Source organism: Anolis carolinensis, chromosome 2, assembly GCF_035594765.1.
Source record: "Anolis carolinensis isolate JA03-04 chromosome 2, rAnoCar3.1.pri, whole genome shotgun sequence".
Classification (NCBI taxonomy): domain Eukaryota; kingdom Metazoa; phylum Chordata; class Lepidosauria; order Squamata; family Dactyloidae; genus Anolis; species Anolis carolinensis.
The window spans coordinates 131,488,635-131,505,285 of record NC_085842.1 but is presented as its reverse complement, the minus strand read 5'-3'; the positions used below and the strand labels follow the sequence as shown (position 1 = coordinate 131,505,285).

General features: G+C 42.2%; 1 protein-coding gene across 12 annotated transcripts in view; it reads right to left on the bottom strand.

The window, feature by feature from the left end:
• spag9 (sperm associated antigen 9) overlaps nucleotides 1-16,651 on the bottom strand; it is a 105,302-nt gene that overhangs the window by 43,252 nt on the left and 45,399 nt on the right. For 6 of the 12 annotated variants that reach the window (XM_062970538.1, XM_062970541.1, XM_016991379.2 and 3 more), the window contains 8 exons: nucleotides 15,785-15,992; nucleotides 15,107-15,206; nucleotides 13,883-14,004; nucleotides 6,970-6,981; nucleotides 4,183-4,240; nucleotides 3,215-3,367; nucleotides 3,072-3,123; nucleotides 1,716-1,846 (listed from right to left, as the gene is read on the bottom strand). In XM_062970538.1, the coding sequence (XP_062826608.1) occupies nucleotides 1,716-1,846; nucleotides 3,072-3,123; nucleotides 3,215-3,367; nucleotides 4,183-4,240; nucleotides 6,970-6,981; nucleotides 13,883-14,004; nucleotides 15,107-15,206; nucleotides 15,785-15,992 (836 nt within the window). The remainder of the gene's footprint in view (nucleotides 1-1,715; nucleotides 1,847-3,071; nucleotides 3,124-3,214; nucleotides 3,368-4,182; nucleotides 4,241-6,969; nucleotides 6,982-13,882; nucleotides 14,005-15,106; nucleotides 15,207-15,784; nucleotides 15,993-16,651) is intronic. The other 6 variants (XM_062970539.1, XM_008104535.3, XM_008104541.3 and 3 more) reach the window with 2 other exon arrangements.

Sequence of the window (16,651 nt, the reverse complement as noted above, 5' to 3'; positions counted from 1 at the left end):
TTTGTCAACAAACAGCAATATCAAAAGTTACAAAATATTCTTATATATAATAGATAGATTTTCCACATATTCAAACATATGCCTTTGGAGACATTTGAATTCTTAAGAAATTCATTAAAAATGGCAGAAGTCCTGAAATGGTTATTCCCTTAAAACAGAGGTCCCCAAACTACGGCCCGCGGGCCACATGCGGCCCGTCAGAGCTATTTATCCGGCCCGCGGGGCGGTAGCTCCCTCCTCCTTCGCTAAGAAAGGTGCGTGTGGCAAGGAGAAAGAAGAAAAGGCCTTTCTCTCCTCGCTCACCCCGCGTGCTCCTTTCCCGCCGCCGCTGCCGAGGAAGACACGCACGGGGTGAGCGAGGAGAGAAAGGCACTTACCTTCCCCGCCTCCTCGCTTGCCCTGCACGCTCCTTTCCCGCTGCCGCTGTTGCCAAGGAACGTAGGCACTGGGCGAACGAGAAGAGAAAGGCACTCACCTTCCCTGCCTCCTTGCCCGCCCCGTGCGCTCCTTTCCCGTCACCGCTGCCACCGAGGAACTTAAGACCTTGCTTGAGGTACCACATTAAATGTACATTGGGGAAAATGGCACACTTAGTTTTGTATTGCACAAAATGTATCCAGTGGCAGTTTCCAAAATGAATACAGAGGCACATCTTATAGAAATAGGTTAACTGTGTTAGTAGGTGGTTGAATTATGCTGGTCTGGGATGCTTTGATTGTTTTGGTGCACAAAGGCAGAATGGGGTTGGATTAGATGGCCCAAGGGGTCTTTTCCAACCATTTTAATTATGGTGGTATCATTATTATTATTATTATTATTATTATTATTATTGACACAAAGACAGAGTATGGCACAACAAACAAGATATATATGATGGATTATTACTATCATTGTATGACACAGCAAACAAGATAGATATGCTGGATTTCATATCACAAAATCACAAGTCGAACACTTCCCAAGTGTCTAGGACTGTGTGATGTATTTTCAGATGATGTGCGCAGATCCCATTATTATTATTATTGTTGTTATTATTATTATTATTATTATTGTTGTTGTTGTTGAGTGACTATCTGTCAGGGGTGCTTTGATTATGTTTTGTTGCACAAAAGCAAAAGGGGTTTGGACTAGATGGCCCAAGGGGTCTCTTGCAACCCTCTTTATTATTTTTATGATGATGATGATGATGATGATGATGATTAACATTGAGGCTGTATTTGTTCCCTTTTTGTTTGTTTTTTTTTACTTCATAATAAGGTATGTGCAGTGTGCATAGAAATTTGTTCATAGTTAAAAAAAAAAACCCACTATAGTTCGGCCCTCCAACAGTCTGAGGGACCGTGAACTGGCCCCCTGTTTAAAAAGTTTGGGGACCCCTGCCTTAAAACTTTCTTCATGATGTCACAGGACTCTCTTACACAGACTTTAAAAGAGATATTCACTGAAAAAGGTTGATGTCAAAGCAGTAATTATAAGAGAAATACAACAACAACAACAACAACTTTACTTTTATACCCCGCCACCATCTCCCCATTTTTCAGAAGAAGCCTTCAATTGCTTCACTTGCAATCCGCATTTCAATAAGATATTTACAACATTAAGTAACTGAGTTATTTTTCTGTATTTAGTTATTTGGGAGGGATTGTTATACATTGAATTCATCTGTAAGATGCATTCGTTCAAGTATACCATAAAAACAAATAAACTGCACTTGCCGTATCATCTCAGTCCATCGCACTGCCTCCTGGAGCTCCATCAGTCTCTCTTTATACTGATTTCGTTCCATGAGAACACGGGCCATCTCAACCCGAGTGAAACGCTTCCTCTGGGCAGTAGGAATGTCACTCTGCATTTGGGGGGAGGCAAACAAGTATATTTAATGTACTAGATTTAGGAACATGACTGTTTAAGGAAAAGTTACAATACTCCATTCTCAGGAAACCTCCCATGAGGCCTAACTCAGAAGAATTCAGTAGTCTCTATAGCCAAGCAAAATGTGCTATAATGGTTAGTGAAGGAACCCCTTCCCAATTCCATACAAAGTGGAGGAGGAGATGGATTAAGCACATGCCCTCATGCACAAAGCCTCTATTCTCTCTCAAAATTCATTCTTCAGCTGCAAAACAAATTCCAGGACAGATACACCTGAGGAAAAGCAAGTGCATTACTCCTTCCGCGAGTATTTAACCTTTTTAGAATAGTACATATTGAGCATCTCTTATCCAGAATTACAATATCCAAAATGGCTGAGGCAGTGACACCTTTGATTTCTGGTGGTTCAATTAACACAAACTTTGCTTCATGAACAAGATTACTAACATAGTTTTAAAAATTCCCTTCAGGCTGTGTGTATAATGTTATGTGAAATACGAATGAATTTATTATTTCGACTTGGATCTCATCTCCACGATATTATATATATATTTTTAGTTTTTCAGCCCTTTTTTAGGACTTTTTTTAAAATATGTTTTTTATTGTAGATACCAGCGAAACAACAACAAAATCCATCAACATACACATCCAATCACATATTCTCAGTAACATTACACTTGTTAGTTCCACTTTTATCTCCCATTTACGTCCAGTAGTTTTTCGCCCCTCCCCCCTCCCCCTCCCTCTGGGACCAGTACTTTCTTCCATTCAGATATTATTTTAATTGATCAATCGTAAGTAGAGAATGATTCAATTCTTTATATTTTCTTTGTCCTTTGACTTTATCTATCAATCTTCCCCATTTCAGCTCCCAATTCTTTTTGATTCGGCCTGATATATATTTAGTTCTCCTTTCAAGGATTTAATCCTGAAGCATAAAATCAGCTAGGTATTCATACCATTTTTTAACTTCCCACTTTGTTTGCTCTTTCAAACCTAAGGCAACTGTTGCTTGAGCGGCAACTAACATGTATTTTATAATTTCCCGATATTATATATATAGATGAAAACACAGTTATTCCTAAATCAGAAATCTAAGACACTGCTGGTCCCCAGCATTTTGGATAAGGAATACCCAACCTATACTGCGAAAGCTAAGAAATGATTATATAAAATGTAATGTCGATATAGTTACATACATCATCATCTTCCTTTGCTTTTTGCCTTGCTTCCTCTGCTTCTGCTCGGGCTCTAGGGAAGATTCAAGAAGCATCAAAGAAATTAGTCACAGAATGTCCCTTAGGATCCCCTCTTTCACATAGAAGCAGAGCATGGCACTCACTTTCTAAGTTCTTCTTCCAGTTCCTTATTCTTCTCCTCAAGCTTTTGCTTTGCAAGTTTTACAGCTTCCAACTCTCCTTTTAGCACATCCTTCTCACAGTTTAGTTCATCTACTTTTGCTATTAAGTCATCCTTCACCACATTCAAGGCATGTCTAAAACAAATATTACAAAGTTAGTTAATTTCTAGCACTTCTTCAGCCATTGCAAACAAACTGTCACTCATACATTTCATTGCTGACACAGGAATTCATGGAAGAAAAGAGCCTTCCCATGACCATCACCATTGATTTCATACAAATCATGTTTTCCCTGTTTTTGGAAACAGTGAGAAAAAAGCTATCAGTATCAAGATCATTGGGGGAGGGAGCACTGAAAAGTTCTCCAGTGCCTTCCTTATTTATTATATAGATTTCTCTTTTCTCACTGAAAGGAGTGACCTACATCAGGAGCACTGGGTGTGGAAAGAGGATGCTGAAGTATGCATATGCAGATGTATCTGTGTTAGTGCACTTGTTTGTATGCATGTGCGTACCCCCATAAATTACTATTCCACTATGAATGTTACCCCACCCTGATGTACTCCGATATTCCTATGACTGGCTAATCTGAACCACTACCAGCATGAAGAGGCAATCCAAGGATATGCTCATGGTACCTCCAGACACTTCTCCTCCTTTCTCCAGAAGCCAACTGCAGTAGTGAAAGCTGTTTTAAAGAAGGCGTGAAGGATTGCAGAAGAGGGGTTGCTCTTTCCCACTCCCATACGTAGAGGCACACAGTAGAATACTGAGCACTTCCCCCAATGAACCTATAGGTCTCACATAATACGTCAGTGTATGTGGAATAAGCATTTTGTGCAGACTTATGCCCCTTATTGAACAGGAGCCCCCAACAATATCATGACTGATTAAAGAGCAGGTGAGCTGAAGCATTTCCCAATTTAGAAGCTGAGCAAATAGTTACTCACTTGGTTTCTAGCAGCTGCGTGTTTTCTAAGATGAGGTTTTCAACTTCACGACCCATTCCTTTCAGAAACAGAACAATGTGAACGATTTAAAAATATGAAACTACCACTGCATGAATTAAGTATTAAACATATGTGGCTTGAACTAGCATTCAATGTGTACTCTGAGGTTCACACTGAGCTACTGAACAAGTACGGATTCACATTCACTTTACTGTAAAATATGATTTACACACACAAGGGAGTACACCTACATATTAACTTCCTCCACTGCAATAGAAACCGGTAAATTTTGAGTGTACGTCTGCACACATCTAACCTTTGAATTGACAGCAATCGTCATTTACAACTACATTTTGCTGCTAGATTTTTAAAGAATTGAGTACAGTGTTCCCTCACTACTTTGCGGTTTGCTTTTCGCTCCCTCGCTGTTTCACTGGGTTTTTTTGTGGTCCAAGGCACTCTCAGAATGCCTTGGACCTTAATGCTATCCAATCAAAAGTGGTATCTATCTATCAAACTAACCAATTAAACAACACAAGGCAACTCACAGAGGACTAGGCCGCGGTGGCGCCTGCCTTTCGCACATGCGCTCTTGCCCCGCCTCCTCTTCTGGGAAGGCTTCACTGGCCTGGGAGTTGCCGGTTTACAGCCTTCTCTGCCAAATTGCTGTCCGCCTCACCAAACTAAAACAACTACAGTGCAAAATAGGCTTGCGAAGGAGAGACTACTAACTACTAAAATAAGGTATAAATATTTAAATAAATATAGTGTCCCTACTTTGTGGATTTTCACTTATTGTGGGTGGTCCTGGAACGTAACCCTCGCGATAAGTGAGGGAACACTGTATATAATTTTCTGAAGCCAAAGATAGAAATGCAAAACATCCAATTCCTTCAGTTTAAACATATTTTAAGTAAATTAAAGTTTATAGCTGTTGCAAATTAATGGATACTTCTAATTCTGTCCAGCTGACGCCCAGACATATCATTCACATCACACAGAAGAGATGTTGAATATGAAAAGCTCAAAGATAATGCAGAGTCTTTGCAAATGCTTCCCAAATGAGATGATACCTTACCAAAGAAATTATGGTCTTTAAAGCCCATGCATCCCATGAAGAGCAAGAAGAAGAAGAAGAAGAAACAATCCACATAAGGAGAACAATACAGATGGTTTACAGCACAAGACTAGAAATTTGAGAGATATGCATGCTTTCAAAAGCAAAGCTAACCCAAGATGTCTAAAGCCAAATATGTTTTGATATTAAGAAAGCTGATAGCAAGATGAACAGTTAAAAGAAGATAATGTCATAAGATTGTTGATCACCAAAGTGCAGCCTTGCTGGAATGGTCCAAGGCTAACAAAAATTGGTTTTGGATTATAGCTCCCATATTCCCCTAGCCAGCATGGCCATGCGAGGGGACAAATGTAAGAATTATAGTCCAAAAAGGAATAATGCTCTTGATCTACCATGTCCAGCAACACCCCTCACAAGCAGGACATAAAAGCAACAGATTCCCCAGCAGCCAATATTCAGAAACATAATATCCATTTAATTAAGATTCTATCTAGCAACTATGGCTGTCAGAGCTATCCACTACAAATCTGATTATTTCCTTCACTCTACCCTGCTCTACACTAAACAATAACTGTAACATCACAGCGTATGGCAGTACATTCAATAAGATGGCTGCATAACATGCAAAGTTCTTACTTCTGACTTTGCCTAATCAAATTCTTCCCAGAACATGTTCTCAAGAATAGTTACCATTAATTTCACTAAATGATTCCAAAGCTAAAAAAAACACATACACACAGAAAAATCTCTATCCAGTATCTCCAGGCCATGCTTACTTTTATAAGCCTGTATCATTTTATTTCTTTTTCTTTCTTTAAACTAGAAAACCCCAAATGCTCTTGCCTTTCTTCAAAATGGAACATACTAGATTAGAATGAAAAACATTAAGAATAGTGCCACTGACTGCTTCATTAGATATTAGGGGGAAATAAGCCATCAAATTCCAAGATTTATGATTTTAGTGAGGTGGCAGAAACACTGCATCTCACCCACCAATGAAAATCCATCCTCCAATCATGGATCAAGTCTTATTTTTACTTTTGCTGCTCAAAAGCAAAACTGTCACTTCTGCTCTACCCAGGTAGCAGGACTGAACTCCATCCTTTATAGCCTCCACATAGCCACTACAGGCTTATGTTTTATTGAAGATAATATAAGTTTATCTTATGATCAAGAAAAAGTGAACATAATTTCAGAAAGGATTACTCCCAGTCTTGAGATGATTCTCAGTTTCTTTCTCCAGTACAGACCATACTTACATGGAAAAATCAGGACCACTACCAACATTCAGAATGCAGAAATGTTGTTTTGGCCTCCCAGAAACCCTAGCCAACCAAGCCTGTAGTAATGCTGGTGACAGATTTTGGGAGCTGTAGCCCTCAGAACAGCTTTCCCAAGCTCCAAAACATGTACAAATGAAGGGTATTTCCTTCTTCAGCGGCTGCATGATTTTTAACAATCTTTTTTGGCAATACTTTCACAAATGCTTTTCAAGATAGAAAGGTCCACTGCAGTTATTTCCACTACATTTTTCACTGCTGATGTCTCTAACAGAGGAACATGAATCAAGCAAAATAAAAAGGAACAAAAATGTATGAAGCAAGGTGCAATATATGTATGTCTGCAGAATACATGTTATGATAGCAGCAGCCACCAAGAATGCTGAACTTTAAAGCAAACTATAATATATATATAAAAAGCATACACACCAGAATATTCCCCTGGGTATGCAGCCCAAGAGAAAGCAGATTGGAAAATCCCATTTAACTAATCATTGTGGAATTGTGCATCATAGATCAAATAGTCCATATACAACAAAGCATACTAACACAAAACAATTCATATAAGATACACACTTTCTTCAAACTAAGTTCAAGTAAAATCAGCAGTGCTTTTGTACAAACATGATAGGATTATGTTCTGAGTTCCAATTACACTAAACATGCTACCAAAATCAGCAGAACAATTAACAGCTGGCTATAACTAAGTAATAACAGAAATGGTAGAACGACTAAAGATTCTTTCTTATGAGGAGCATCATTAGCTCCATGTTAAGAAATTCTTAAAACTGACATAGTTTTACCTCTATGCTGTTGTAACATGAAGAACTGATAAGGATGTCTTTTCAAAATGTCAACTTTCTCAACTTGTGTTAACAATTGAGGAACTGGACAAAAATGTGGTAAGATACTTGTTAGAATCATAGAATCATAGAATAGTAGAGTTGGAAGAGACCTCATGGGCCATCCAGTCCAACCCCCTGCCAAGAAGCAGGAAATCGCATTCAAAGCACCCCAGACAGATAGCCATCCAGCCTCTGTTTAAAAGCCTCTAAAGAAGGAGCCTCCACCACAGTCTGGGGGAGAGTTCCACTGCTGAACAGCTCTCACAGTCAGGAAGTTCTTCCTGATGTTCAGGTGGAATCTCCTTTCCTGTAGTTTGAAGCCATTGAAAGAGCTACATCCAAAGGAGAGTGGAGTGAGATACAATTTAAGCAGGGATCTGGCTCATATTTGAAAGCTAGTGCCAGCCCAATGACGGAAGAAGGGGAGAGGGGCCATGGAGGGGGGGGGAGGATGTCCACTAGCCGAGGGGCCCCCATAGAGGTAATCCAGGGGAGGGGGAGATACGGGAAAGGGAGGCCAAAACTGATTCGGCCTAGGGAGAGGAAGAGATTTCTTGTAGATTTAAAACGGCCTCCTGATATGGTAAACTTGGATACCCAGGTTGGCGGTTCCTCCGGATTAAAGGTGGTGCTGTTGAACGCCAGGTCTGTAAATGGAAAAACAGCAATCATCCAAGACCTCATCTTGGATGAACGGGCAGACCTGGTGTGCATAACGGAGACCTGGTTGGATGAGGCGGGTGGGGTCAATCTCACCCAACTTTGTCCTCCCGGGTATGCCGTGCAGCACCAACCAAGATCCGGAGGACGGGGAGGCGGTGTTGCACTGGTCTATAAGGAGTCTATCCCCCTGATCAGGTGCCCCATCCCGCAGTCAACCTTGTTTGAATGTGTCCACCTGAGGGTGAGTGACCGGGACAGATTGGGGATTCTGTTAGTGTACCGCCCACCCCGCTGCACTACAGTCTCCCTACCTGAGCTAGCGGGGGTGGTCTCGGGCCTGGCATTGGAGTCCCAGCGGCTTTTAGTGCTGGGGGACTTCAATGTCCATGCTGAGACCATCCTGACTGGTGCGGCTCAGGACTTCATGGCCTCCATGGCAACCATGGGGCTGTCCCAATTGGTATCTGGTCCCACCCACAGAGCGGGGCACACACTTGACTTGGTTTTCTGCCAGGGATGGGAGGAAGGTGGCGGTGTGGAGGAGCTTACCATTGCTCCTTTGCCATGGACCGACCATCACCTGATCAGGTTTAGGCTGAATGCACCACCTAACCTCTGCAGGGGTGGGGGACCTATTAAAATGGTCCGCCCCCGGAGGCTTATGGATCCAGATGGATTCCTGACGGCTCTTGGGGAGTTTCCTGCCGCCTCGGTTGGTGATCCTGTTGATGCCCTGGTCTCTCTCTGGAATAGGGAGATGACTAGGGCAGTAGACACGATTGCTCCGGAACGTCCCCTCTCGAGTAACCGAGCTAAACCAGCTCCTTGGTTTACTGAGGAGTTGGCAGCAATGAAGCGAAAAAAGAGGGAACTAGAGCGCGTGTGGCGTTCAGAGTGGAACGAATCAGACCGAACACGGCTGTGTCTCTACCTCAGGGCATATGCCGCGGCAATAGATGCTGCAAAGAATGCTTTCTTGGCAGCTAATATTGCGTCTGCAAAGAACCGTCCGGCGGAGCTGTTCCGGGTTGTCAGAGGCTTGTTAAATCCCGTCGCTCAAGACGGGATCCCTGACAACTCGGCAGCCCGCTGCGAAGCATTTGCTCGGTTCTTTGCGGACAAAGTCGCTCTGATCCGCTCCGGCTTTGACACCATATTAACGGCAGTCTCCGAGGATGTAACACGAGCACCTGCTTGTCCTATTTTGATGGATTCTTTTCAATTGGTTCAGCCTGAGGATGTGGACAAGGTGCTTGGAGAGGTGAGGGCTACCACATGCATCCTAGACCCCTGCCCATCCTGGCTGATAAAGGAAGCCAGAGGGGGGTTGGCCGAGTGGGTGAAGGTGGTGGTGAATGCCTCAGGAAGGCATTTTTCCAGCGAGCCTCAAATTGGCTGTGATCAAACCACTGTTGAAGAAGCCATCACTGGACCCCACTCAATTAGAGAACTTTCGGCCTATTTCCAATCTCCCCTTTTTGGGCAAGGTCATGGAACGTGTGGTGGCCGCACAACTCCAGGCATTCTTGGTTGACACTGATTTTCTGGATCTGGCGCAGTCTGGCTTCAGGCCGGGGCATGGTACCGAGACAGCCTTGGTCGCCTTAGTCGATGATCTACGCCGGGAACTGGACAGGGGGAGTGTGTCCCTGCTGGTTCTGCTGGACCTCTCAGCGGCCTTCGATACCGTCGATCACGGTATCCTTCTGGGGCGCCTTGCCGGGATGGGGCTTGGAGGTACTGTTCTGCAGTGGCTCCGGTCCTTCCTGGAGGGTCGGTCCCAGATGGTGTCCTTGGGGGACACCTGCTCGGCCCCACAACCATTGACTTGTGGGGTCCCGCAGGGGTCAGTACTGTCCCCCATGTTGTTCAACATATACATGAAGCCGTTGGGAGAGATCATCCGGAGTTTCGGGGTGAGGTGCCATCTGTACGCAGATGATGTCCAGCTCTGTCACTCCTTCCCACCTGTCACTAAGGAGGCTGTCCAGGTCCTGAACCGGTGTCTGGCCGCTGTGTCGGACTGGATGAGGGCTAACAAATTGAAATTGAATCCAGACAAGACAGAGATCCTCCTGGTCAGTCGTAAGGCTGAACAGGGAATAGGGTTACAGCCTGTGTTGGACGGGGTCGCACTCCCCCTGAAGACACAGGTTCGCAGTCTGGGGGTTCTCCTGGACTCATCGCTGAGCCTGGAACCCCAGGTCTCGGCGGTGGCCAGGGGAGCCTTTGCACAACTCAGACTTGTGCGCCAGCTGCGCCCGTTCCTTGGGAGGTCTGACTTGGCCACGGTGGTCCACGCTCTAGTTACAGCTCGTTTGGACTACTGCAACGCGCTCTACGTGGGGCTGCCTTTGAAGACGGCCCGGAAGCTTCAATTAGTACAACGAGCGGCAGCCAGGCTTATAACTGGAGCGGCGTACAGGGAGCACACCACTCCTCTGTTGCGTCAGCTCCACTGGCTGCCAATATGCTACCGAGCCCAATTCAAAGTGCTGGTTTTGGCCTACAAAGCCCTAAACGGTTCCGGTCCAATTTACCTATCCGAACGTATCTCCTCCTATGAGCCCATGAGAACTTTAAGATCGTCTGGGGAGGCCCTGCTCTCGGTCCCACCTGCCTCACAAGTGCGGCTGGTGGGAACGAGGGACAGGGCCTTCTCGGTGGTGGCTCCTCGGCTGTGGAACTCCCTCCCCAGTGACATCCGGCAGGCTCCATCCCTTCTGAGTTTCAGAAAAAAGGTAAAAACCTGGCTTTGCGAACAAGCGTTTAATGAATGAATTATGATGGCTTTAACTCGGTCCGGACTAGGGTTTACGTGCAAGGTTTATGTGGACGAATGGATTAAGTATTTTATTATACTGTTTTAAATGTATTTATGGGATTGTTTTAAATTGATTGTTTTATATTGCTATGTTTTATTTTTCTACTGTATTGTGAGCCGCCCTGAGTCCCTTCGGGTGAGAAGGGCGGCATATAAATGATGGAAATAATAAATAAATAAATAAATTGTTCCATGTCCTAGTCTGAAGGGCAGCAGAAAACAAGCCTGCTCCCTCCTCCCTATGACTTCCCCTCACATATTTGTACATGGCTATCATGTCTCCTCTCAGCCTTCTCTTCTGCAGGCTAAACATGCCCAGTTCTTTAAGCCTCTCCTCATAGGGCTTGTTCTCCAGACCTTTGATCATTTTAGTTGCCCTCCTCTGGACACATTCCAGCTTGTCAACATCTCCCTTCAACTGCGGTGCCCAGAACTGGACACAGTATTCCAGGTGTGGTCTGACCAAGGCAGAATAGAGGGGGATCATGACTTCTCTGGATCTAGACGCTATACCCCTACTGATGCAGGCCAAAATCCTATTGGCTTTCTTAGCAGCCGCATCACATTGCTGGCTCATGTTTAACTTGTTGTCCACAAGGACTCCAAGATCTTTTTCACATGTACTGCTATCTAGCCAGGCGTCCCCCATTCTGTATCTTTGCATTCCATTTTTTCATTTTGTTAGTTTCGGCCCATCTCTCTAGTCTGTCAAGATCGTTTTGAATTCTGCTCCTTTCTTCTGGAGTGTTGGCTATCCCTCCCAGTTTGGTGTCATCTGCAAACTTGATGATCGTGCCTTCTAACCCTCCATCTAAGTTGTTAATAGTAGCTAAGTTGTTACATTCCTTTGTGGAAAGTTCTGTTCCACCTTTTAACTTCTGTACACTGACACTTTCTTCCTTTCCTCTTATTAACCATCTTTGTGGTCTGGATAATGAGATGTCTGCCACAGATGCGTGCAGAAGGAGAACGGGGGAAAGTGGTGTCTTTGTGACAGCTGCACCCATAACACAAAGCAACACCACTAAATCACAGCAACATAGGCTGCCTTACACAAAGACAGATTATTGGACTTATCCAGACCAGTGGTTCCCAACCAAATACCTTGGCCCTCCAGTTTTTGGACTTTAGCTCCCAGAAGCCCCAGCCAGATTGACCAACTGTCAGGGATTCTGGAAGCTGAAGTCCAAAACGCTCCCAAAGGTTTGGGACCACATCTAGACTCAAATGGTCAATTCTGAATGACAGTAACCACTCACCAGGGTTTTGGACAGGATCCTTTCTACGTCCTACCTGGAGATCTCTGCTGACCTTTGGTGGAATCCCATTCAAGTACTCAACATGACTGATCCTGCCTTATTCTCCAAAATAAGGTGCCCTTTCAATGATATGATATTCCAGACTCCTATGGTCCTTTCATTTACTAAGATATAGTACAATAGGTAACTGGTAGGTCCAGGGCCCAATTTTCTGTGCCAGCACTCGCAGGGTAAAGTGGACTGCCATAAATGTCCCTCCCATCATCAGAAGGAATTTTTTTTCCTAAATGATAGGCAGAGTTGGTGGAGGCAACCAGGCAAGCTATTTAAAGAAGTGAATTCCATACCCATTTTCTAATGCTCACCTGGCGAGACCATTTGGGAAGTTTTCTCTCAGATTGAAAAGTTTCTCAAACACAGTTAAATACTGATATGGAACAGCATATTTTTGGATTTTATTTGATGACATGCTATTGAGACAACCATAAAGATCATACAGACTTCAAATTTTACTACTACCCCATTGTCTATAAAAATGTGAAAACTTCATCATAATGGTCACAGAGGCAGTTTTAATGACTATATTGAATTCCAGCTGTAAGGCTCATGGATATTTTGGAGAGTGGTCAACAATGAAGGTTTTGATCAATATGCATTTTTCAAAAAAGAATTAAGCATTATTTTGTCATTCCTTTTTAATGCTAAATGTTTTAAGCTAACCATTCTCAGGCTGGTGCCCCCCAGACCAACTGGGCAAAATCTATCCAAAGACTGGCTAAGTATGATGGCAGTTCCAACCTAATACATGCAGGAACATGGAGATGAGAGGCTGATCTTGACTAAGTTAGTTGTTTGTTTTCACTGTTAAAATTGATATCCCAATGCTGAAGAACAACCAGTTAACCAACTTATGGGAAGGATACTGCAAGATGCAATCTTTTTGCTTAGCAACCTGTTTCCAACTGTTAATACAATCCAGTATATATGAAGGAATTAAATACAAAGCTTTATAGTATTTGACTAATTATATTTCAGTAGATAAAGAACAGAAACTTCATAAGCTCATATGCAATGTGAAAAATATCAGACAACCATAAGATGTTTTTAATGCTAAAATGAAGTCATAAATGTCTGTAACATCCACTTGAAATTACACTGGAAAATATAAAATATAAATGGACATTTATACAAAATCTGTTGGCAACAGATAACTTTTGCTATCCTTCACATGAGCAGTTGTGCAAATAAGATCACTAGTTTTAGTCCAAAAACTCTGACATTTGGTCCAATCCAGGGCTTGAAGCTAGCTCAACTGCTTCAACAGCAGAGCTAAAAAATCCTTTATTCCTGTAAGTGCATTTGGCATGTACTGTTCCTTGCTCTTAATTAGAGCATTTGGGAAACTTATTTCAGCTAAATTTAAATGAAAGTAATAAAGTCTCTGCTGTCCTTGCTTCCACCTGAACCCCACCCCTTCCCCCATATTCCATTTTACAATGTCCAAGATGGCTCCAAAAGCCACCAGAAAAGCTTTCTGGAAGGCAAAAGAGGCAGAGGAGGCAAATTCCCTTCTATTCAGTTCCTTTTTTCCACTTCTATGGTTCTCATGATCAAAACCATTATCATCATTTGTTGTTTTTGCAGTCAACTAGAAACATACATTCATTATTCACGCTAATATAAGCCACGGATGTCAAAAGTCTTACTTGTCAAAAGACCTTGCCTACATATATTGAAGAACAGCTACTCACCCAGCAAATCTGCACCTTCATCCACATCCCCAATCAAACCAGAGCCAGCAGAAGACAGCTCTTCAAAGACAGACTCTGTATTACGATCAAATGCTATGTTCTCTATGCCTTTGGTAGGAGTGCTGCATAAGTAGAACAAAAAGTTAGGACAAAACGTTTTTTAAAAATCTCTCCAATCTGGAGCTGTGCATGCACATGCAGTTCATCTGAATTATTTAGGAAGTTTTTGCATGTGTACATTTGTGCATATGTGTACACAAAACACATACGACCATTAAAGGCATACAATGTGGTCTGTAGTCTATAATAGTTTATAATATCACAACAAACTACAGTAGAGTCTCACTTATCCAACATAAACGGGCTGGCAGAATGTTGGATAAGTGAATATGTTGGATAATAAGGAGGCATTAAGGAAAAGCCTATTAAACATCAAATTAGGTTATGATTTTATAAATGAAGCACCAAAACATCATGTTAGACAACAAATTTGGTAGAAAAAGTAGTTCAATATGCAATAATGCTATGTTGTAATTACTGTATTTATGAATTTAGCACCAAAATATCACGTTATATTGAAAACATTGACTACAAAAATGTGTTGGATAATCCAGAACGTTGGATAAGCGAGTGTTGGATAAGTGAGACTCTACTGTAGTTACAAGTAGGAATGGCTAAAAAAAAGTATGGCTAAAAACACAAAAAGTACAAGCAGCCAGTAAGAGGTAGACGGGTCACACATACAAATTAAGGAAACGGTCCTGCAACATACACATTGCAGGTAACCTACTCATTCTCTAATCCACAGATTACATCCTCTTGCCCTCCTCCCACTTTATCTCCTCATTGCTTCTGTATCAGTTTGGTCATGCTTATATTCTTATTTTTATAAGCATTATGTAGCCCTTTATACTGAGCATAAATGGCATGAGAGCATCCCATATTGCCCTTAACGTACTGGAAGCTCTGAGTACAAGGATAACACTCTGTTGGCCCTTGATTAGCGACAAAAAGGGAAGATCTAAGATAAGAAAGAACCTTGGTGTGGCATCTTACTCCATGAGTCATCCTGAGCAAAGCCAGAATAGCAGAACGTTCATCTGGTGGACCAGTTCTGCCATCAGAACTCTGGCATTTCTTCACATTCTGTCATAGCTGCAAGACAATTGCAGCTTTTGTATTTCTCGGGACATCTTGATTGACTGATTGATTGTGTGCAAATACCTTGAGCCTTTATATCCACTAAGGTCTTTATCAATATGAAGCTCTGGGGTGGATTCGATGATGGCTTGAACTTCTGATTTGTCTTCATTTTCATTAGAACCTTTGGAAGAAAGTAGTAAATGCTATTTCAGGAGGAAGAATGAAATAAGTGGATCCTGCTAGAAAGCCTCTGAACTCCATCTTAAAATAACAATATACTATTAGTCACATTGTCATGCTTTCTATTTTGGAAACAGTTTCTTATTAGAAATACTCCAAAATGCATCTTTATTACAATGAACTACATATGAGTAAAATTGTGAGCAAGCCTTTGAAATTTAGAGAATTTTTCATCAAAAAAGATGTTATAGTGTTTCACAGTATATGGATCTTTAGCTGTGACAATCATACACATCTATACTTTAACCAGTAAATTTGGAAGTTGTGTATATTTTGATTTCTTAAGTATACAATACTGAAATATATTTGTGCTCAATTATATAACACCATGTGAACAGAAATCTCATATAAGCATCTACATGACGCAGATTCCCACATATCTGTGGATTTTTCTAACTATTACTATGGACTCAGTGTGTATGCACAAACATATTGATGTAACAACCAATTTTAAATTGGATAACTATGGATTGTGAATAAATCAAAATGCTATCTCTAGCAAAGTGTTTCAAGACTTACCAATGGACACACTTCTTGTTTCCTGGGCCACCTGCACTTCAATGTTCTTGCTTACATCCAAGTTCTTGTTTTCAGTTTCAGAGTTTTTTACAAGTCCTTCCTTGTCTTCATTCTGGAGAGATTCAGCAGGTGCAAGCACATCCGATGCAGCAGTTAAGATTGGTGTAGTTGATTTGGAACCTGCTTGGCTAACATCCGAAATTTCATCCTAAAGTGTAGAGAAGTTTATAGTAATTTTAAAAAAAGGTAAAGGTTTCCCCTGACGTTAAGTCCAGTCATGTCTGACTCTGGGGGTTGGTGCTCATCTCCATTTCTAAGCTGAAGAGCCGGCGTTGTCCGTAGACACCTCCAAGGTCATGTGGGCGGCATGGCTGCATGGAGCGCCGTTACCTTCCCGCCGGAGCGGTACCTATTGATCTACTCACATTGGCATGTTTTCGAACTGCTAGGTTGGCAGAAATTATAGTAATTACAGGATTTATATAAACACATCCCAAGCCCTTGGATAGATAGCAAATGAGCCAAAACCTCTTTCATTGGCAACATGTACATATTATTGCCTGCAAAAGTAATGTAATTTAAAACTTTACCAAAAGAGCTACCTTGGTGTGCACTGGCTATTTTTTAGAATTCCACTGCTCACATTCAAAAACCACTCTTGTGACCTGCCACATTCAAGAACCTAACAGGAAACTGAGCCAAGCAATTACACCATCCCAGAAAAAGTTCATCTCCCTCACACAGATATCTTCCACCTGGAAGTACCTGCTCTTACACCAAAGACCACAAATCTTAAGTCCCAGGTTCCAACATCATCAGTCCCCTAGTTTCCTAGTTCAGCTACCAGCACTACTGAATGATAGAAGA